Raw genomic sequence first — 23,724 nt, 5'->3', positions numbered from 1 at the left:
GAAGTTGCAGAACCTGGGCCTCTGTACTTTTCTCTGTAATTGGATCCTCGACTTCCAAACCAGAAGACCACAGTCTGTGCGGATTGGTGATCACATATCCTCCTCGCTGATGATCAACACTGGCAAACCTTAATTAGCCCATTGCTCTACTCTCTGTATACACATGACTGTGTGGCTAGGCATAGCTCAAATACCATCTACAAATTTTCTGATGATACAACCATTGTTGGTAGAATTTCAGGTGGTGATGAGAGGGCGTACATGAGTGAGATATGCCAACTAGTGGAATGGTGCCGCAGCAACAACCTGGCATTCAACATCAGTAAGATGAAAGAGCTATTTGTGGACTTCAGGAAGGGTAAGATGAAGGAACACATACCAATCCTCATAGAGGGATCAGAAGTGGAGAGAGTGAGCAGCTTCAAGTTCCTGGGTGTCAAGATCACTAAGGATCTAACCTGGTCCCAACACATTGATGTAGTCATAAAGAAGGCAAGACAGTGGCTTCATTAGGAGTTTGAAGCAGTTTTGCATGTCAACAAATACACTGAGAAACTTCTATAGTTGTACCGTGGAGAGCATTCTGACAGGCTGCATCACTGTCTGGTACGGAGGGGCTGTTGCACAGGACTGAAAGAAGCTGCAGAAGGTTGTAAATCTAGTCAGCTCCATCTTGGGCACAGCCTACAAAGTACCCAGGACAGCTTTAGGGAGCAGTGTCTCAGAAAGGCCGTGTCCATTATTAAAGACCTCCAGCACCCAGGCCATGCCCTTTTCTCACTGTTACCATCAGGAAGGAGATACAGAAGCCTGAAGGCACACACTCAGCGATTCAGGAACAGCTTCTTCCCCTCTGCCATCCAATTCCTAAATGGACACTGAAGCTTTGGACACTACCTCAGTTTTTTAAATATACAGTATTTCTGTTTTGGCACATTTTTAATAATCTATTCAATATATGTAATTGATTTACTTGCTTATTATGTTTTTATTTTATTATTATATTATTTTTCTCTCTCTCTCTGCTAGATTATGTATTGCATTGAACAGCTGTTGCTAAGTTAACAAATTTCACGTCACATGCCGGTGATAATAAACCTGATTCTGATTCTGGATGAGCGCCTGGGTTGCAGCCATGCTCTTTCCGGTCCACTCTGCAATGTTGTCTGTCCATTTTTTCCTCTGCCTGCCCCTTTTTCTTTTTACTGCACCGTTCCCTGAAGAATAGTCTTTGAGAGTCCACTTGATCTTGTGAAGTGGCCATACCATTGCAGATTCCTCTCCTTTACTGTGGACTTCATAGTGTCTCATGCTGGGTGATGGTTCTTCATACTTTGTCATTTGCGACATGATCTGTATAGGAGATGCCGAGGAGTCTTCTGAAGCATCTCATTTCTACTGCCTGGATCTTTTTTTTTTGTAGTTCTGCTGTCAAAGTCTGTGACTGGCATGCATACAGGAAGATGGAGACCATAAAGTGCATGCAGGAGTTTCAACTTGGATCAGAGAGCGATATTATTGTCCCTCTAGATTGGTTTTAGTTTAGCCAGCATTGCTGTTATTTGGACTGTCCTTGCAAGGACTTCAGGCTTTGATCCTTAGGAACCTTTGCAACTTTAAAACTGCAATATAAATGTAATTTGCTGATGCTAACAATCTGAAATAATTAAAACAATCTTAGCTTCTGTTTTTTCAAAGTGATTCCTGAGTTTACATATTATGCTGCTGTATTGTTACAGTTACAGAGAAAGTGCAGTCCAGTTAGGCAAGTACAGTGAAAAGACCTTATTGAGGTAGACTGAGAGTCAAGTCTTCACCTTCTTTGTAGCAGAGCTGGGAAATCTGTTCTAGAGAACAGTAGGATGGAAGTTCTCTTTGAACCTGGTGGTATTTGTTCCCAAGCTTTTGTATCTTCTGCCCAATGACCTACGACTTTAAAACTGTCATATAAATGTGATTTACTGTAGTTATTAAGAACCTGAAAAATCAAAAAGTCTGGAATATTTAAAACCAGCTTAAATTCAAATTTTCAAAGCATTTCACGAATTTACGGATTTCACTTATAGCAACGCTCTTCCTGAAAGGCTGCCAGTCAAAGCCTCAGAATAATGTGAAATTGATAACAGCAGCAGATTAATTTGTGTCAATGCAAATTAACAGAATTAATGAGCAAAATTCTTGTTTGCACTATCACGGGGCTCAATTTGTGCAACCCCATGTTAAATGAGCAGATACTGGGTGTCTGAAATCAAAGTAGAAAATCCCAGAAACGTTCAACGAGTTAGTTAGCCTCCATGGAGGGAGAAGGATCGCCTGAGACAACAGCCCAGTTTCTCCGTCCAGGCTGCAGTTGAGCTGCAGATTGAATCCAACATTTTCATATTGAGTAAATTAAGAACAGAATCCAAGTGGTAGTGCAGTGCAGCAAGAAGTGCTGTGGATCAGCTTTTCAACGGCTCTGGGCCTGCACTCAATACGTGAAGGGATCTCCTGGAGACCGAATGAACTCTGAAAGGTCTGGAAAGAGGAAATATAGAGAAGATGTTTCCATTGGCAGGATGGTAGAGAATCCAAAGACACAGCTTCAGAATAAAAAGGCACCCTTTTAGAACTGAGATGACAAAAAAATTCAGAGACTCACAATACAGTGAATCTCTGAATCACTCTGTCACTACTAGTGTATTGTGAATCTCTGAATGCCTGTCATTACTACTGTATTGTAAATTTCTCAATCCTTCTGTCATTACTACTGTACGGTGAATCTCTCAGTCCCTCTATCAGTACTACTTGTTCCCTGTACAGATTACAGAGGAGGAGGTGTTTGCTACCCTGAGGCAAATCAGGGTGGATAAATCCACAGGGCTTGACAAGATGTTCCCTCGGATTCTATGGGAGGCAAGTGCAGAAATTGCCATGGCCCTGGCAAAACTATTTAAAACATCCTTAGCAACAGGTGAGGTACCAGAGGATTGGAGGATAGCCAATGTTGTTCCACTCTAAGACAGGCTCGAAACAGAAGCAGGAAATTATAGGCTAGTGAGTCTGACATCAGTTGCGGGAAAGTTATTGGAAGGTATTCGAAGGGACCAGATACATAAGCATTTGGATAGACATGGACTGATTAAGGACAGTCAGCATGGGTTTGTGCATGGTAGGTCATGTCTAACCAACCTTATAGAGTTTTTCAAAGAAGTTAATAGAAAAGTGAATGAAGGCAAGGCAGAGGATAGAAACATGGAAACTTGGAAAGCCTACAGCACAATACAGGCCTTTGGCCCATAATACTGTGCCGAAATTGTACTTACTTTAGAAATTACCTCGGGTTACCTATAGGCCTCTATTTTTCTGAGCTCCATGTACTTATCCAGGAGCCTCTTAAAAGATCCAATCATATCCGCCTCCACTACTGTCGACGGAAGCTCATTCCATGCATTCACCACTCTCTGAGTAAAAACTTACCCCTGACATCTCCTCTGTACCTACTTCCAAGCACCTTAAAGTTGTGTCCTCTCTTGTTAGCCATTTCAGCCCTGGGAAAAAAGCCTCTGACTATCCACATGATCAATGCCTCTCATCATCTTATACACCTCAATCAAGTCACCTCACATCCTACGTCTCTCCAAGGAGAAAAGGCCAAGTTCACTCAACCTATTCTCATAAGGCACGCCCCCCAATCCAGGCAACATCCTTGTAAATCTCCTCTGCACCCTTTCTATAGTTTCCACATCCTTCCTGTAGTGAGGCGACCAGAACCGAGCACAGTACTCCAAGTGGGGTCTGATCAGCTACATAGCACCATCCAGAGACAGAGAAGCAGTTTCAGTGACAGGTTGCTATCGATGCAATGCTCCTCAGACAGGATGAAGAGATCAATACTCCCCAATGCCATTCAGCTTTACAATTCAACCGCCAGGAGTAAGATATGTTAAAGTGCCAGGGTTAGGACTCAATGTATTTAAGTAAACTACTTAAAAACTTTTTAAAAGCTATTTATTAATGCTTTTTGAGAGGGTGATTTTAGATGCATATCATAATTTTACTGAGTTAAGTATTGTATGTAATTAGTTTTGCTACAATAAGTGTATGGGACATTGGAAAAAATGTTGAATTTCCTCATGGGGATGAATAAAGTATCTATCTATCTATCTATCTATCTATCTATCTATCTATCTATCTATCTATCTATCTATCTATCTATCTATCTATCTATCTATCTATCTATCTAGCTGTAGTGTTACCTGTCAGTTCTTGAACTCAATCACACAGTTCATCAAGGCCAATATACCATACGCCTTCTTAACCACACAGTCAACCTGCACAGCAGCTTTGAGTGTCTTAAGGACTCAGACCCCAAGATCCCTCTGATCTTCCACACTGCCAAGAGTCTTACCATTAATACTATATTCTGCCATCATATTTGACCTACGAAAATGAACCACCTCACACTTATCTGGGTTCAACTTCATCCGCCACTTCTCAGCCCAGTTTTGCATTCTACTGATGTCCCTTCACATTATTCACAACACCCCCAACCTTTGTGTCATCAACAAATGTATTAACCCATCCCTCCACTTTCTCATCCAGGTCATTTATAAAAATCACGAAGAGAAGGGGTCCCAGAATAGATCCCTGAGGCACACCACCGGTCACCAACCTCCATGCAGAATATGACCTGTCTACAACCACTCTTTGCCTTCTGTGGGCAAGCCAGTTCTGAATCGACAGAGCAAGGTCCCCTTGGATCCCATGCCTCCTTACTTTCTCAATAAGCCTTGCATGGCATACCTTATCAAATGCCTTGCTGAAATCCATATACACTACATCTACTACTCTACCTGTTTAGTCACATCCTCAAAAAATTCTATCAGGCTTGTAAGGCATGGCAAAGCCATGCTGACTATTCCTAATCATATTATGCCTCTCTAAATGTTCATAAATCCTGCCTCTCAGGATCTTCTCCATCAACTCACCAATCACTGAAGTAAGACTCACTGGTCTATAATTTCCTGGGCTATCTCTACCCTATTTCTTGGTCAAGGGAACAACATCTGCAACCCTCCAATCCTCCAGAATCTCTCCACCCCCACTGATGCAAATGTCATTGCTAGAGGCTCAGCAATCTCATCCCTCGCCTCCCACAGTAGCCTCAGGTAAATCTTGTCCAGTCCCGGTGACTTATCCAACTTTCCAAAAGCTCAAGCACATCCTCTTTCTTAATGTCTATATGCCCAAGCTTTCCAGTCCGCTGTAAGTTATCCCTACAATCCCTACGGTCCTTTTCATTATTCATTAAGTACCTCCTCTACCTCTTCCGGTACCACTTTTGCATTGTCACACTTGATTGGTCCTATTCTTTCACATCTTATCCTCTTGCTCTTCACATACTTGTAGAGTGCCTTGGGGTTTTCCTTAATCCTGTTCACCGGTAGACAATCTCTCCATGACTTCCTCCTTTTCTGCAGCTGTGACACTATCTCTGATCAACAGTGCCACGCCCCCACCTCTTTTGCCTCCCTCCCTGTCCTTTCTGAAACATCTAAAGCCTGGAACCCGAAGTAGTCGTTCCTGCCCTCGAGCCATCCAAGTCACTGTAATGGCCACAACATCATAGCTCTTGATCCATGTTTTAAGCTCATCTGCTTTGTTCGTGATGTTGCATTAAAATAGACACATCGTAAACCATCAGTCTGAGCACATCCCTTCTCCATCACCTGCCTATCCTCTCTCTCGCACTGCCTACAAGCTTTCTCTATTTGTGGTTAACCACCTCTTCCTCTATATTTTCAGTTCTGTTCCCACCCCCCAGCAATCCTAGTTTAAACACTCCCTAATAACCTTAGCAAACCTCCCTGCCAGGATATTTGTCCCGCTTGGATTCAAATGCAACCCATCCTTTTTGTACAGGTCGTGCCTGCCTCAAAAGAGGTCCCATTGATGCAGAAGTCTGAATCCCTGCCCCCTGCTCCAATTCCTCAGCCACGCATTTATCCTCCACCTCATTCTATTCCTATACTCACTGTCGCGTGGCACAGGCAGTAATCCCGATATTGCTACCTTTGCAGTCCTGCTTCTCAACTTCCTTCCTAACTCCCTGTAGTCTGCTTTCAGGATCTCCTCCCTTTTCCTACCTATGTCGTTGGTACCAATATGTACCTCGACCTCTGGCTGTTCTCCTTCCCACTTCAGGGTATCATGGACGTGATCTGAAACATCCCGGACCCTGGCACCTGGGAGGCGAACTACCATCTGTGCTTCTTTCCTGCTTCCACAGAATCACCTGTCTGACCCCCTGACTATAGAGTCCCCTATCACTGCTGCCTTCCTCTTCCCTTCCCTACCCTTCTGAGCCACAGGGCCAGAGGCACGGCCACTGTTGCTTTCCCCAGGTAGGTCGTCCCCCCAGTGGTACTCAAACAGGAGTACTTATTATTAAGGGGGACAGCCACAGGGGTACTCTGTAGTATCTGACTCTTGCCCTTCCCTCTCCTGACTGTAACCCACCTATCTGTCTTCCAAGCCCCAGTGTAACTACTTGCCTATAGCTCCCCTCTATCACCTCCTCACTTTCCCTGACCAGACAAAATGTCATCTACTGGCATCTTCAGTTCCCTAACCCAGTCCCTAAGGAGCTGCAGCTCGACACACCTGACACAGATTTGGCCATCCGCGAAGCTGGGAGTCTCTCAGACATCCCACATCTGACACCTTGTACAGAACACCGTCCTCACAGAAATATTTCCTATTCCTATTCTTCACAAGTAACTTACCTCGCCTTGACACATTACTGCCAAAGGCCCTCCTACTCTGACTCCCTCTACTCTGTTGCCCGCTCTATAAAGCTGCCTTCTTTTTAAATCCTTCCTGCCGGTCTAACTCGCTGACATCCACGCACTCGTCCACATGGACTTTGGTAAGGCATTTGACGAGGTCCCGCATGGGGGGCTGGTGAAGAAGCTTCAGCCGCTTGGCAGTCAGGATGAGGTAGCAAATTCGATTAGACATTGGCTGTGTGTGGGAAGCCAGAGAGCGGTAGTAGAGGGTTGCCTCTCCGACTGGAGGCCTGTGACTAGTGGTGTGCCGCGGGGATCGGTGCTGGGTACTTTGTTGTTTGTCATCTACAGTATATCAATGATCTGGATGATAATTGGATCAACAAATTTACAGATGACACCTAGCGTGTGAGTGTAATGAACAATGATGAAGGCTATCATGGCTTGCAGAAGGATCTGCATCAGGGCTGAAAAATGGCAGATGGATTTTCATGCAGACAAATGTGAGGTTTTGCAGTTCAGTAGGACCAACCAAGGTAGGTCTTACTGAGTGAACAATAGGGCACTGAGGAGTGCGGTGGAACATAGGTCTATAATTCATTGAAAGTGGTGTCACAGGTAGATAAGGTTGTAAAGAAAGCTTTTGACACATTGGCCTTCATAAATCAATGTATTGAGTACAGAAGATGGCATGTTGTGTTGAAATTGTATAGGATGTTAGTGAAGCCTAATCTGGAGAATTGTGTGTAGCTTTGGTCACCTTTCTACAGGAAAGATGTAAACAAGGTTAAAAGAGTGCAGAGAAAATTTACAAAGATGTTGCGGAGTCTGGAGGACCTGAGTTAAAAGGAAAGATTGTGTATGTAAAGACTGTTTTCTTTTGAATGTAGAATATTGACAGGAAATTTGATAGAAGTACACAAACTTATGAGAGGTACAGACAGGGTAAATGCAAGCAGGCTTTTTCCACGGAGGCTGAATGGGACTACAACCAGAGGTCATGGATTAAGGGTGAAAGGTGAAAAGTTTGACGGGAACATTAGGGGAAACTTTTTCACTCAGAGGGTCATGAGAATGTGGAATGAGCTGCGAGCACAAGTGGTCCATGTGATTTCTACATTTAAGAGAAGTTAGGATAGATATATAGATAGTAGAGATATGGATGGCTATAGTCCCACTGCAGGTCAAAAGCACTATGCAGTTTAAAAGGGTTTAGACAAGGACTAGATAGGTTGAAGGGCTTTTTTTATTCTGTACTTCTCTGTGGCTCCCTAACTACTGTGTTATGATTCTCTCAATCCCTCTGGCACTACTTCCATATTGTGAATCTTTCAGTCCCTGTCGCTACAGTGAATCTCTCAATCCCTTTGTCATTACTACCGTATTGTTGAATCTCTCAATCCCTTTGTCATTACAGAAAATCTCTCAAACCCTCTGTCATTACTACTGTGTTGTGAATCTCTGAATCCCTATCTGATGCACCATCAATAACTCACGCTGAGACGTAGGAAACGAGGTATCGGCTTTTATTGACTGGAAGAATGAACAACACTACATCCTGGGGAATGAGGCAGGGCAACAGGCCACAGTCGCCTTTATACAGGGGTCTGTGGGAGGAGCCACAGGAGCAGTCAGCAGGGGTCTGTGGGAGGAGCCACAGGAGCAGTCCAGACAGGTATATCTAGTTCACCACACTATCTCATTCTTTACCTATTCTTATTCACAAATACAATCACACCTGTACTGGTGTCCATAACTTCAGTGTCTAAGCTCTGCAAATCCATCACTAAGCCTTTCAATGTCTGTTTTAAGATTTTGTTAAAATATCTGATCAAACTTTTGGTTAGCTTTTGGTAGCTTGGTCACCATGTTCTAATTTTGGTAGAGCGAAAGTAACAACTCATAGCACGGCTTAGAACTGTATTCTGTCTGGTAACTTTACAGTGAGTGTTGGAGTATTAAAGGGATTGAATTACTGTAATTAAAAAACACTGTCCAAAAAAGAGTAAAGTGAAAGGGAGAGAGAAGAGGAGGGATTAAGGGGAAGGGAAGAAGTGGAAGACGGGTTGAGAGCAAGGTAGCGAGGCAGAGGGGGTGGGTAGAGGGAGGGAGAGGGGAGGGTGAGGAGAGAGAGAGCGTGTGTGAGAGAAAATGTTATAAATTACAAAATAAATATATAGTGTAAAGAAGAGGAATAATGAGTTAGTGCTCATGGGTTTATAGACTGTTCAGAAGTCTGATGTTGAAAAGGATGAAGCTGTTCCTGAATTAAGAAGTGTGAGTCTTCAGGCACCTCTACCTCCTCCCTAATAGTAGCAACAAAAAGAGGGCATGTCCCAGACAGTGAGGGTCCTTAATGATGGATACAGCTTTCTTGAGTGAAGATGAAGATCTTTTGAAGGTGTCCTCGATGGTGGAAATGGTTATGCTCGTGATGGAGCTGAGTCTACAACTTCTGCAGCCTTTTGCAATCCTGTGCATTGGATATAGCAATCAGAAACATCTATACCTAGGGAAATCTGCAAGAGTCTTTGGTGATGTATCAATCTCTTCCAACTCCTAACAAAGTAGAGCTGTGAACATGCCTTCTTCATTGCATCAATGTGTTGGACCCTGGACAGATCATTGGAGATTGTTGACACTCAGGAACATAAAGCCACTCAGCCATTGACCTAGCCATCCCTTAAAGAGCATCTCAGCAACTTAAGCTTTTTCCCTCTCTTTCCCAGTTCTGAGGAAGGGTCTTTCTCTGCTCAATGTTTGCAGCATATTTAGTCTTGCCTCCAGATTTACAGCATCTGCAAGTTTTGGGGGTTTTATTCAAAATAAACGTACATTGTTTTCAGAAGAGACTGCAGAGGCTAAAATATGGAACAAAACAATTTTAAACTGCTGGAGGGAGTCTGCAGGTCAGGACACACTTGTGGAGGCAAAGGGATCGTCGACATCTCGGGTCATAATCTTTATCAGAAATGATTAAGGGTATAGGGTAGACAACTGGTTTAATGGGGTTAGAGGGAGGTAAGGATAGGTCTAGTAGGTGATGTTCCTGGCTGTCAGCATCTCTGAAGATCTATACTGGGCCAACATATTGAAGCAGTTTCAAAGACAAGACAGTGGATATATTTCATTAAGAGCCTGAGGAGAATTACCATCTGGTCAGGAGGGGCCACGGCACAGGATTGGGAAAAGCTGCAGACCGTGGTAAGCTCAGCCAGCTCCATTCTGATTCTGATTTGAACTGTGCTACAAGATCATCTTGTTGCTCAACTGTTTAGTCGAGTCCGACGCTTTGTGACCTCACGGACCATAGGGTCCAAAGGGTTTTCATGGCAAGATACGGAAGCAAATTGCCAGGCCTTTATTCCATGCAAATACTACTGCTGCCCAGGTTGGGACCCGAATGAGTTTGAACTCAGGACCATCTGCCTTGAAGCCTAGTGCTAATGCCACTACACCACCATCCAGCCCACAAGATCATCTACCTATTCCATATACATAGTGTGCATTCAAATATAATACCTTCAGTCCTGTATTCATCACCCTTTTCGATTTTGCCCCCATGTTACACTTCAACTCATCCCATTGACTGAAATTTTGCCTGACCATCTGCCTATCCTTCCTCACAGTCTCACTACACACAGCATCTACTTGTATGCTAACTACCCCATCCTCAGCCCTGTCACACTGGTTCCCATCCTCCTGCCAAATTAGTTTAAACCACCCTCAACTGTTCTAGCAAAACTGCCTGCAGGAAGATTGGTCCCCCTTGGGTTCAGGAGTAACCTGCCCTTCTTGGTCAGGTCAGACATTCTCTAGAAAAGATCCCAATGATCCAGAAATCTGAAATCCTAGCCCCTGCACTAGTTCTTCAGTCACACATTCATCTGCTGTATCATCCTATTTTTACCCTCACTGGCACCTGACACAGGCAGCAATCCAGAGATTACTACCCTGGAGGTCCTTTTTCTCAGCTTTCTACATAACTCCCTATATTCTCTCTTCAGGACCTCCTCCCTTTTCCTACCAATGTCATTGGTATCAATATGTACCACGATTCTGGCTGTTCACCCTTCTGTTTCAGAATGCAATGGATCCGATCTGAGACATCCCTGACCCTGGTACTGGAAAGCAACGTACCATCTGGGCACCTTTTTCACACCCATAGTTCTGCTGTCTGCTTCTCTAATTATGGAATCCCCTATCACTACACCATTCATCTTCTCCCTCCTTCCCTCTGAGCCATAGAGACAGACTCAGTGCCAGAGATCAAGTGACTGATGCCTCCCTCTAGTAAGTTGTCTTCCCCAACAGTATCCAAAGATAATCCCATTTTGCCCATATCCCTCTAAACCAGGAGTCCCCAACCTGGGGTCTATAGACCACTCAGTTAATGGTAGGGGGTCTATGGCATAAAAAATGTTGGGATCTCCTACTCTAAACCTTTCCTATCCATGCTACCAGTCCTACTTACTTACTGCCCATTTTGCCGCTGGCATTTAGGGCAGCAAGGAAGGTCCTCCATCTCTGGCGGTATTCAGGGCTTCCGTCATCATGTCAATAGCTTCCTCTCAGTTTTTGCTGCTGTCAGTCATGCAAATCCCAGGTGGAGACTCAGGAATACCGTTGCACTCAGATGTAGAAGGATTCCTCATTGATTTTTCTGTAACAATTTTGTATTACCAATCAAGGTTGTTAGCCCTGAGCTGAAGATTCAAAACTGGAGGACCGGTGGACCACTCTTAGTCTGTCCTCTACTCTTGACCAGTTTGACATGGGTGACCCTATCAACAGCCAAAACATAAAGCCCTGACTCCTGACAGCATAGTTCTGCAAGTCATTGAGGCATGCAAGCCTGCAAACCCTACAAAGAAGTTGTGGTCCTCTAGGAGGATATATCTGTCCACCTGTCTTTTAAATGTTATTGTACCTGCCCTAAACAGTTTCTCTGGCAGCTTGTATCCTTACACAGCCCCACAGAAAACATAGAACTTATATGCAACATTCTTAACAAAGAATTCCCACTAGTCAGTGTGTGATTTTGTAATAAAAAGTGCAACTTCACCTAGTATAACAATTAGAAGGATTGTCAAACATCAGGGGTGCAGAGGGATTTAGGAGTCCTCATGCGAGACTCCAAGGAGGTTGAGTCTGTGGTAAAGAAGGCAAATGCAATGTTGGCATTTATTTCAAGGGGAATAGAATATAAAAGCAAGGAGATAATGCTGAGGTTTTATGGGACACTGGTCAGGCAGCACTTGGAGTATTGTCGAAGTTTTGGGCCCCATATCTCAGAAAGAACATGTTGTCATTGGAGAAAGTCCAGAGGAGGTTCACGAGGCTGATTCTGGGAATGAAGGGGTTAACATATGAGTAGCATTTGGCAGCTTTGGGCCTGTACTAACTAGAATTTAGTAGAGTGTGTGGCAATCTCATTGAAACCTACCAAATGTTGAAAGGAGTAGATAAAGTGGATGTGGAGAGAATGTTTCCCCTGCTGAGGATATCCAGAAAAAGAAGACACAGCCTCAGAATTCAGGGATGGCCTTTTAGAACAGAAGTAAGGAGGAATTTTTTTCAGCAAAAGGGTGATGAATTGGTGGAGGCCAAGTCCATGGGTACATTCAAAGCAGAAGTGGACAGATTCTTGATTAGTTGGGGCATCAAGGGATATGATGAGAGGGCAGGTGTATGGGTTTGACTGGGATCTGGGACCAGCCAGGATGAAATGGTGGAGCAAGCTCGATGATCTGAATTGCCTAATTCTGCCCCTATGTTTTATGATCTTATGGTTAAGGATTGACATCTTAAGCTTTTAAAATCATAATTGAAATCACCTTATTTCAGAGAAAGATCTACTGAAAAAGAAACATGCCCTCAGCCTGGTTTTAGCTGTCTGTAAGGCAACATGTTCCGAGTCTGATTTAATCACTTACAAAATCTATTTTTAAAAGTCTGAGAAACATTTAAGGATGTTCTAACCAATTGAAGTGCCACATTTAAAGTGTTTTTTTGAGCAACCGTGTAGTCTCACAGGACAAGAAAGCTCCCAGGCATAAGGTGGTTGAGATACTAATTGAATGTTCTTTTCCCCGCTGCTTGAGTAATGTTCAATTTGTCAGCTCTTTGCGTTAACTGGAAAAAAAATACTTCACATTCATTAAAACTCTCTAAGAATAAAGAAGCAAAATTGTTGAAATAGGAGCAGACAATACCAGAAACACTCAGCAGGTCAGACAGCATCTGTGGGGAAGAAAAACAGAGCTAATGTTAGACATAAAGCAGAAGACATAGGAGCCCAATTAGGTTATTTGGCCCATTGAATTTGCTCCATCATTCCATCATGTCTGATTGACTTATTTTTAAATTTTTTTGGTAATTGGTTTATTAATGTCACATATACCTTGATGCAGTATAAAATTTTGTTTTGTACGCCATCCATACAGATCATTTCAAAACATTAAGTACATCAAAGTTGTACAAGGAGAAAGCAATTGCAGAATGCAGAATATAGTTTTACATTTACAATTACAGAGAAAATGCAGTGCAGATAAGCAATAAGGTGTAAGAGTCATTATGAGGTCAATTTTGAGATCAAGAGTTTACCTTGAAGCTTTACAAAATTGTAGTTAGACCACACTTGGAGCATTGTGTTTATTTCTGGTTACCTCAATATAGAAAGGATGTGGACAATGTAGAGAGGGTGCTGAGGATATTTGCCTGGATGCTGCCTGGATTAGAGACCATTTTTATGTGGGAACTTTGAGCAAGGTAGGGCTTTTCTCTTTGGAGTGAAGGAGGATGAGAGAGGACTTGATAGAATTGTACAAGATGTTAAATAGAGTGGACAGCTAGAGTCTGTTTTGATCTTCGGGTCTCAACGTCCTGACTCACTGACTTCAGTCTTTGACCTTCAATTTTGACATCCAGACTCGCCACTCGTTGGACATCAACCTCTGGTTCACAAGCAACAGGCAGTGCAAGTATCATGTACTTTCCCCTCCCACCACACCACAGCCTAACCCTTGTGACTTCTCTCATTTCATTTCCCAAGGAGCTGCACTCTGCCTGGGCTGTGCAAAAACACGGCGATGATGATGGAGATGATGTGTCGTCAACTGATTTCAAACCTACCGGGTGATTCACAGGCTAGCGTAGAGGTATGACGGTGATGGGATGTCAGGAGCACAAGTTCTGTGGCAGGTTCGAGGAGGAAAAGGAAAAGTTAAAGATTAGCTTTATCTCTCAAAACATAGAGTGAAAGATATCATCTGCGTCAACAACAGTTCGAGGATGTGCTGGGGGCCGCCTGCATTTACTGGCCCTAACCCGTATGTCTTTGGAATGTGGGAGGAAACTGGAGCTCCTGGAGGAACCCCGCACAATCATGGGAAGATCATGCAAAGTCCTCATAGACTGTGGCGATAATTGATCCCGGATCTTCCATTCACTAGTGCTGTAAAGCATGATGCTAACTGCTATGCTACTGTGCCACAGTCGCTTGTAAGACTGAGAAAACTCACAGGTTTTGCCGAAGCAACGATTAGATAATCCAGCTCTGCTTCCTCCTGTGATCTCGGCCGTCTCCAGGCAATCAGTGCCACTCTGATGATACCAAGGATGGGCTGAGGGCACAGGATTCTGTAAAGAGTTCAGGAGCAGCCAACAATACAGCTGTGGTAATGCCGTTACAACACTGGCAATCTCCTGAACAATGTGGCAAATTGCCCAGAAATGTCCAGCTCTCAAAAATCAGATCAAATCCAATCTGGTTAATTATTGTCCAATCATTCGCAAAATGCTGGATGAACTCAACAGGTCAGATGGCATCTATGGAGATGAATAAATAATTGATGTTACGGGCTGAGACCCCTTATTAGGACTTAAAAAGGAGGAAGAAGCCAGAATATGAGGGTGGGTGGAGGGGAAACCACATCTGCCACTTCCACCGGCAACTCGTTCCACACTCTCATCACCTTCTGAGTGAAGAATTTCCCCTTAACCTATGACCTCTGGGTTACATTATTTCCAAGTGATAGCTTAGAGATGGAGGGTGTAATTGGCATGGTAGCATAGCGGTTAGCACATTTGCTTTACAGTGCCAGTGATCAGCGATCGGGGTTCGATTCCCACTGCTGTCTGTAAGGAGTTCATATGTTCTCCCTATGATCTGGTTTCCTCTCACATTCAAAAGACACATGGTTAATGGTTAGTAAGTTGTGGGCATTCTCTGTTGGCGCCAAATGCATGGCAACACTTACAGCAGCACCACCCCCTCCCGCACAATACTCGCTGATTTGATTTGACGCAAACGATGCATTTAACCGTAGCTCTCAATATTCCAATGTTCTTTCGACAAAGAAAGCTAATCTTTAATTGGCACATGGTCAAGGCATCTCACACACCTTGAGCCTGCTCAGCAACATGCTGATTGGATCTCTCCAGTTCACTCAGTCTAACACCTTGTCCTGGCCTTGATCCAGACAGGGACAAAGAGGCCGAATTCCACGGTAAGCTGAGCTTTGCTCCACCTGACTTCAAGGCAACATTTAACCAAGTGCGATGTCAAAGACTGAGGAACAACAAATGTGCAAAAGGAGTCAAACTGTACAGATAAAAAATAAATAATACTGAGAAGCATGCACTCAGTGGCCACTTTATTAGGTACACCTGTTCACCTGCTCATTATGCAAATATATAATCACCAATCATGGGGCACTTTATTAGGTGCAGGAGGTAGCTCATAATGTGGCCACTGAGCATAAGTTATAGAGCCCTTGAAAGTGAGGCATTGATCATGTGGCTAGCTTGAGGCTTTTTCCCAGGGCTGAAATGGCTAACGTGAGGAGGCATAGTTTTAAGGTACTTGGAAGTAAGTACAGAGGGGATGTCACAGATAAGTTTTCCACACAGAGAATGGTGAGTGTGTGGAATGCACTGCTGGTGACGGTGGTGGAGGCGGATATGATAGGATCTTTTAAGAGACTCTTAGATAGGGACATGGAGCTAAGCAAAATAGAGGGCTATGCAGTAAGATAATTCTTGGCAGTTTCTAGAGTAGGTTACATTGTGGGCCAAAGGGCCTGTAATGTACTCACAAGGTACACTGCAGGTGCTGGGGTCAAAGCAACGCGTACAACAAGCTGGAGGAACTCAGCAGGTCGGGCAGCATCCGTGGAAACGTTGACTACTCATTTCCATGGATGCTGCCCGACCTACTGAGTTCCTTCAGCTTGTTGTACGTGTTGCCTGTAATGTACTGTAGCTTTGTATCTTTTGTAATTTTTTTTGAAGTTTATCATCAAACAAACATTTCCATGAGATGTATTTCAGACATTGTACATATATATCATATAATCAAATATATCACAAATCTCCACGAAGTATTTATCTGAGGTATACACTCATAGAAAAGAGTGGAAAGAAAAAACAAGCAAAAGGAAAGAACTATGTACAAGTAGGGAGTGATTTTTTTTACAACAGATTCATTGATTTGTGAGAATAAAATCAGGCCTATGAGGCATTATGTAGTTAAACCATTTTTCCCCCAGTATGAATCAAATTGTTCCAGCTTATGGTTAACAGATACTGTTATCTTCTCCATTTTGTAAATGTGCATTGTAATTTCCATCCATGTATTTAAAGTTGGGCTCTCCTGTGATAACCATTTCCTAGTAAGAGTCTTTTTACCAGCCACCAACAGTATATTCATTAAATATTTATCTCTTTTCAACCATTCTTGAGGTATATATCCAAAATATATGGTCTTGCTCTCCAAGGGTATTTCACATTTAAGGATGTCTTGTAGGGTATTGTGTATCCCCTTCCAATAGTTTTTGATAACAGGGCAGTCCCAAAAAATATGATAATGATATGCATTTTGATTTCCACAATTTCTCCAGCAAACAGCGAGGTTACTATTATAATGGGATTTCTGAGAGGGTGTAATAAAATATCTTATCAAGTTTTTCCATCCAAACTCCCTCCATTTCTGTGAACTGGTACACTTCCATTGATATCCCCATATTGTTGTCCATTCTTCCTCAGATATAATTATCCCTCCTTCTTTGTATCTTCTACGTTCTATGTTCTCATGGAATCAGTTCAGAATTGAGATGAGTGAAATTATCCACGTGAGAAGAAAGCGTGACCTGGGTGATGGGAGTCCTTGATGGATGATGGAAGTTGCTTTCTTGTGGCAGCACTCAGAGTAAATGAGCTTAATGATGGGGAGGGTTTGCTTGTAATGGACTGAGCTGTATCCACAATGTTCTGTAGACTTTTCTGTTCCTGGGCATTGTGGTTTTCATATCAGGCCAGGATGCAACCAGCTCGGATACTGTTATTTTATAGAAGTTTGTCAAATGTGGCTGTGGCTTAGAGATTGGACCTCCAGTGCTTCCCCAGTCTCTCTCCCCTGAACTTGCTGGCCTAACGAGGTGGTAGGGTGGGGTTCTAAGCAATGCTTCCAAATCTTTAACCAACTCTTATCATGTAATACCCTCCATGTTGACTTCTGCAGCTTGAAAGAGCTCTAAAAGGCAAAAAAAAACCACTTGTGGCTTTCTAAGAAAGTCAAGGGAAACTATCCTGCAACTGCCCTGTGAACTGTGGTGATCCCAGTCCCTCCTCGGTGTGGGTGATCACTGATCTGTGAACTGTGGTGATCCCAGTCCCTCCTCGATGTGGGTGATCACTGATCTGTGAACTGTGGTGATCCCAGTCCCTCCTCGGTGTGGGTGATCACTGCCCTGTGAACTGTGGTGATCCCAGTCCCTCCTCGGTGTGGGTGATCACTGATCTGTGAACTGTGGTGATCCCAGTCCCTCCTCGGTGTGGGTGATCACTGATCTGTGAACTGTGGTGATCCCAGTCCCTCCTCGGTGTGGGTGATCACTGATCTGTGAACTGTGGTGATCCCAGTCCCTCCTCGGTGTGGGTGATCACTGCCCTGTGAACTGTGGTGATCCCAGTCCCTCCTCGGTGTGGGTGATCACTGATCTGTGAACTGTGGTGATCCCAGTCCCTCCTCGGTGTGGGTGATCACTGCCCTGTGAACTGTGGTGATCCCAGTCCCTCCTCGGTGTGGGTGAGCACTGATCTGTGAACTGTGGTGATCCCAGTCCCTCCTCGGTGTGGGTGATCACTGCCCTGTGAACTGTGGTGATCCCAGTCCCTCCTCGGTGTGGGTGATCACTGATCTGTGAACTGTGGTGATCCCAGTCCCTCCTCGGTGTGGGTGATCACTGATCTGTGAACTGTGGTGATCCCAGTCCCTCCTCGGTGTGGGTGATCACTGATCTATGAACTGTGGTGATCCCAGTCCCTCCTCGGTGTGGGTGATCACTGATCTGTGAACTGTGGTGATCCCAGTCCCTCCTCAGTGTGGGTGATCACTGCCCTGTGAACTGTGGTGATCCCAGTCCCTCCTCGATGTGGGTGATCACTGATCTGTGAACTGTGGTGATCCCAGTCCCTCCTCGGTGTGGGTGATCACTGATCTGTGAACTGTGGTGATCCCAGTCCCTCCTCGGTGTGGGTGATCACTGATCTGTGAACTGTGGTGATCCCAGTCCCTCCTCGGTGTGGGTGATCACTGATCTGTGAACTGTGGTGATCCCAGTCCCTCCTCGATGTGGGTGATCACTGATCTGTGAACTGTGGTGATCCCAGTCCCTCCTCGGTGTGGGTGATCACTGATCTGTGAACTGTGGTGATCCCAGTCCCTCCTCGGTGTGGGTGATCACTGATCTGTGAACTGTGGTGATCCCAGTCCCTCCTCGGTGTGGGTGAGCACTGATCTGTGAACTGTGGGAGATATCAATCATTTCCTCTTTCAGCAATCAACTTCCTAGCTCTTTGCTTCATTCCTCCCCCTCCAAGTCTCACTTATTGGCTGGTGTTTCTCCCTCCCCTCCTGTTACCTTTCAAATCTACTCCTCAGCTTTTTCCCTTCAGTCCTGCCGAAGGGTCTCGGTCCAAAATGTATGTACGTTTTTCCATAGATGTTGCCTGCTCTGCTGAGTTCCTCCTGCATTTTGTGTGTATTGTTCAAGGAAGCCTGAAATAGTTGTTTACATGCACTGGGCATTAATTTTGTTTGTTAGTATTGTTACAATGATGTCCTGCTGTTATACCCATACACGTGTGCAATTAATCCATTGAATTGCTTCCACACTCTTATCCACAAGACCATAATTAGACCATAAGATATAGGGGCAGAATTAGGCCATTCAGTCCATTGAGTCTTCTCTGCCATTCCATCATGGCTGATTTTATTATCCCTCGGAACCCACTGTCCTGCCTTCTCCACATAAACTTTGACATCTGACTAATCAAGAACCTCCACTTTAAAATGTTCCCAATGACTTGGCCTTCACAGCTGCACGTGGCAATGAATTCCACAGATTCATCACCCTCTCACTAAAGAAATTCCACTTCATTTCTTTTCTAAAGGGACATCCTTCTGTTCAGAAGCTGTGCCCTCTGGTTCTAGATTCCCCCACCATAGGAAACATAGTCTCCATGTCCACTCTGTTTAGCTCTTCCAATATTCAGTGGATTTCAATGAGATCACCCCTTCTTTTAAACTCTAGTTTCCAAGAGATCAAACCCGCCTTATATGTTAACCCTTTCATTCCTGTGAACCTCCTCTGGACCTTTTCCTATGCCGGCACTCTTTCTCAGATGAGGCCCCCAAACCTGCTCACAATACTCCAAATATGGTCTGAGCAACACCTTATAAAACCTCAGCATTACCTCATTGCTCATGTATTCTAGTCCTCTCAAAACGAATGCTGACATTTCATTTGCCTTCCTTAACCATTGACTCCACCTGCAAGATAACCTTTAGGGAATCCTGCACAAGGACCCCCAAATTCCTTTGCACTTCTGATTTCAGAATTTGTTCCCTGGTTAGAAAATAGCCCACACCTTATTCAACTAAGTAATGGCAACAATGTTTTATTATTTACTGTAGTTATTGAGTGGAACAGGCCCTTCCAGCCCTTCGCTCCAGGCCAACATCAACCCCTGATTTAACCATAGCTTAATCAGGGGAAATTTACACTGACCTACTAATCGGTACATCTTTGGACTGAGAAAGGAAACTAGATCATCCAGAGGAAATCCACACGGACAAGGGGAGAACATACAAGCTCCTTAAAGGCAGTGGCAGGAACTGAACCCGAGTTGCTGGTACTGTAAAGCCTTGTGCTAGCCACTACGCTACCGAGCGACCCCGAAACTAATCTTTGAATCTTCAGCCAAAGGAAACCCACTCATTAGGGGAACGTGCAGACTCCATACAGGCAACACCCGAGGTCGGGATTCAACCAGAATCCCCTGCGTCTGTGCAACAGCGCCTCTACTAGCTGCACCACTGTGCCATTTTTGCAGGAATACTATTGCAATTTACACTCCGGCTACACAAAAACTGATAAAGGTAATTGAGTAAAGTATCTTGATAAAACCATCAATCACTTTGAACCCTTACACAAGGGGCTGATCATAAACCAATATTTTCTTCTACTATCCAGGAACATCAAGAAACAACAATATCTAATTGACAATAAACATCCTTTCCCACCCTATCTGTAACAGTAATTAAGAACATATCATCCTTCTTCCTATGATTGGCTGTCTCAGACTCAAACTCCAGATGATCAATGAGTCTATCAATTCGTCTCTTTTCTCAGAATATTGATCCAGTGATGTAAATTTTGTTTACACTTATTTCTGTTCTTTTTTTTTGTAGAAATAGCAGCTGTGGAGGTGATCTGATGGATGACGATGAGAAGGACAGGGCAAAGAGGTGAGGTGATTGATAATGCAACAGTTCCAGCAATTGGGCCAATTAATCTAAGATGATCCACTTGCATCATATTTGGAAAGGGCCACAGAAGAAGCCAGAGAAAAGTCTTTATTTAATGTTGTTGATTGGGGGAGTTTAATATCATTGTTCAGAGGTTGGAGGCCATCCTGTTCAGTGTGGTTGCAATGAGCAACTCCATCAGCTCTGAACCCAAACTTGCAGCATCGGTATCTTCCATTGTAGCTGGGTGTGAGTGCCACAGTCCTGCAAACTCAGCCATTAACAGCATTGGTGATGTGAACCGTCATCTATAACTTGAATACCATCAGCATTATGTGCTGAGACATGTAGCATAGGTCTCACAATCATGATTGCTCTTGGCAAATTTTTTTTATAGAAGTGTTTTGCCATTGCCTTCTTCTGGGCAGTGTCTTTACCAGACGGGTGACCCCAGCCATTGCAAATACTCTTTGGAGATTGTCTGCTTGGAGTCGGTGGTCACATAACCAGGACTCGTGATATGTACCAGCTGCTTATAAGACCACCCCCACCTTCTCCCATGGCTTCATGTTACAGTGATTGGGGGCTTAGCGAGGCTATACCCTGCAGGCTAATGGAGGGAAGGAGTGCCTTATACCTCCTTTGTTTCTCCACTCTGCCACCCAAACTTGAACACCACCTGGGTCAAAGAATATGTAACTACACCCCATTTTCCAGAGGTTTGCAGGTTACATCCCCAGAGTTTGCTGAGTTTCCTTAACTTTTTCCAAGAAGAAATTGCAGTGGGATGGTAGCGTGGCAGTTAGTATAACACAAATACAGCACCAGTGACCGGTCTTCAATTCCACTACTGCTTGTAAGGAGTTTGCACCTTCCCCTCATGACTGCATGCATTTCCTCTGATTTCCTCCCACATTCATAAAACGTACGGTTTAGTAGGTTATTTGGCCACATAAGTGTAATTGGGCAGTGCAGCCTCATTGGGCCATTTGGGCCCGTTACTGTGCTGTATCTCTAAAGTTGCATCAGATTGCAGGATTCTAACAGCCTTGTCAGGTCTGAGAGTTTCGTTCTTTCTTGGATCCTTGGTGAGACATCCTTGTCTTAAGTTTAATAACTCACTATCTGTCATGGATAGTATGTTAACTAATATTTTTAACATAAAGACCACAAGACATTGGAGCAGAATTAGGCCATTCAGCCCATTGAGTCTGTTCTGCCATTCCATCATGGTTGATTTATTATTCTCCTCAACCTCCATTCTCCCGCCTTCTCACCGTGACATTTGATGCCCTTAATTAATCAAGAACTCATCAACCTAGGCATCAAATATACCCAATGACTTAACCTCCACAGCCATCTGTAGCAATGAATTCCACAGATTTATCACCCTCCAGTTAAAGAAATTCCTCCTCATCTCTGTTCTAAAGGGATGTTCTCATGTTTTGAGATTATGCCCTCTGGTCCTAGACTCCCCCATTATAGGAAATATCCTCTCTACATCCACTCTATCTAGGCCTTCCAATATTTGATATGTTTCAGTAAGATCCCTTCATTCTTCTCAAACAAGTACAGGCTAGAGCCATCAAGCACTTCTCACATATTAACCATTTCATACCAAGCCTATTCTCATGAACCTTCTCTGGATCCTCTCCATTGCAAGCACATCCTTTCTTAGCTAAGGGGCCCACAGCTGTTCACCATATTCCAAGTGTGGTCTCACCAATGCTTTATAAATCTCAGTTGAGATAACTGGTTGGGTAATTACTAAGGCCTTTTGCAGTGGGTACAGAATAACTCATGTGTAAAGGATATCAGCAGCTATTTATGATAATCCAGAAGTTTCATATGCACTATCAATGATACCAGATTTTATTTCCAGGTAATTAAATTTAAAGTCCCCAGTTGCCATGGTGGGATTTGAGCCTTTAAATATGAATCATCACTAAGTAGCTGATCATGAATAGAATCATTATGCCACTGTGTCAGTGTAGAAATATTATTGCACACTGCAATGCAATTGCCTTCAGTGTAAATAGTAGTGGAGTTCCCCCAGTGAGGGAGTCTAGGACCAGAGGGCACAGCCTCAGAATAGTAAGACGTCCATTTAGAACAGAGATGAGAAGGAATTTCTTTAGTCAGGGTGGTGAATCTGTGGAATTCATTGCACACAGATGGCTGTGGAGGGCAAATCACTGGTTATATTTAAAGCAGAGGTTGATAGGTTTTTGATTAGTCAGGGCATCAAGGTGTAGAGAGGGATCATAAATCAGCCATGTTGGAATGGCAGACGAGAATTGCCGAATTCTGCTCCTACATCTTATGGTCTTAAAAAAGCTTTTCAAATAGGGAAGGGAATGCACCTAACACAGGAGTGTGCTGGTTCCTGGTCAAGACCCAGAGGCATCATCCAATCTTAAGTAGCATATTTAAGAACTTTGACACCTGTCCAAGAAAATCTAAACATATATATGAAGATGGTGGGAAATCAGTCCATAATTTACCCCGATGTCTAACTGCCTGCCTTACTATTTGATAAATTGGTTATAAACTGAGTTACAGTGAAAAACCTTGCATGACATCTGTACAGATCAATTCAGCACATCATGGAGGAAGTACAAAGGAAAACAATAGCCGAATTGTTACAGATTCAGCGAAAGTTCTCTGCAGGTTAGCAATGAGGTGCAAGGCAAGTGAGTTTGTGGGGTTAAGAGTCTATCTTATTGTACTCTGAATCAGAATCAGGTTTATTATCACTGACTTGTAAGACACAAAATTTGTCCTACAGCAGTAGAACAGTGGAAAGACATGAAAAATACTTAATATACTAGGGGCTGTCTAATGATCTTAAAATAGTCTTAGAACAATAACAATGTAGAATAAAGTGTAAAAGCTCCAGAGAAAGTGCAGTGCAGGTGAAAGGTAAAGTGCAGAATCATAACGAGGTAGATTGTGAGGTTGAGTCCACCTTATTGTACAGGAGGACAATTTGAGATTCCGATAACAGAGGAATAGAAGCTGCCTTTAAGCCTGGTGATACGTGCTTTCTTATCTTCTACCCAATGGGAGAGGAAAGAGGAAAGAACGCCCAGGGATAGGTGGGACTATTTGTGCAATACCCAGAGTGTCAGCATTTGTGGT

At 43.7% G+C, this 23,724-nt stretch overlaps 1 protein-coding gene across 1 annotated transcript in view; it reads left to right on the top strand.

Annotated features, from left to right (window-relative positions):
- LOC140734175 (circadian locomoter output cycles protein kaput-like) overlaps nt 1-23,724 on the top strand; it is a 139,908-nt gene that overhangs the window by 14,018 nt on the left and 102,166 nt on the right. Inside the window, exon 2 of the mRNA XM_073057816.1 lies at nt 20,527-20,583. Coding sequence (XP_072913917.1) covers nt 20,552-20,583 — 32 coding nt within the window. The 5' untranslated portion in view covers nt 20,527-20,551. The remainder of the gene's footprint in view (nt 1-20,526; nt 20,584-23,724) is intronic.

The sequence above is a fragment of the Hemitrygon akajei genome, chromosome 10 (genome assembly GCF_048418815.1).
Source record: "Hemitrygon akajei chromosome 10, sHemAka1.3, whole genome shotgun sequence".
In the NCBI taxonomy this organism is placed as follows: Eukaryota; Metazoa; Chordata; class Chondrichthyes; order Myliobatiformes; family Dasyatidae; genus Hemitrygon; species Hemitrygon akajei.
This window is presented reverse-complemented; position numbering and strand designations above follow the sequence as displayed.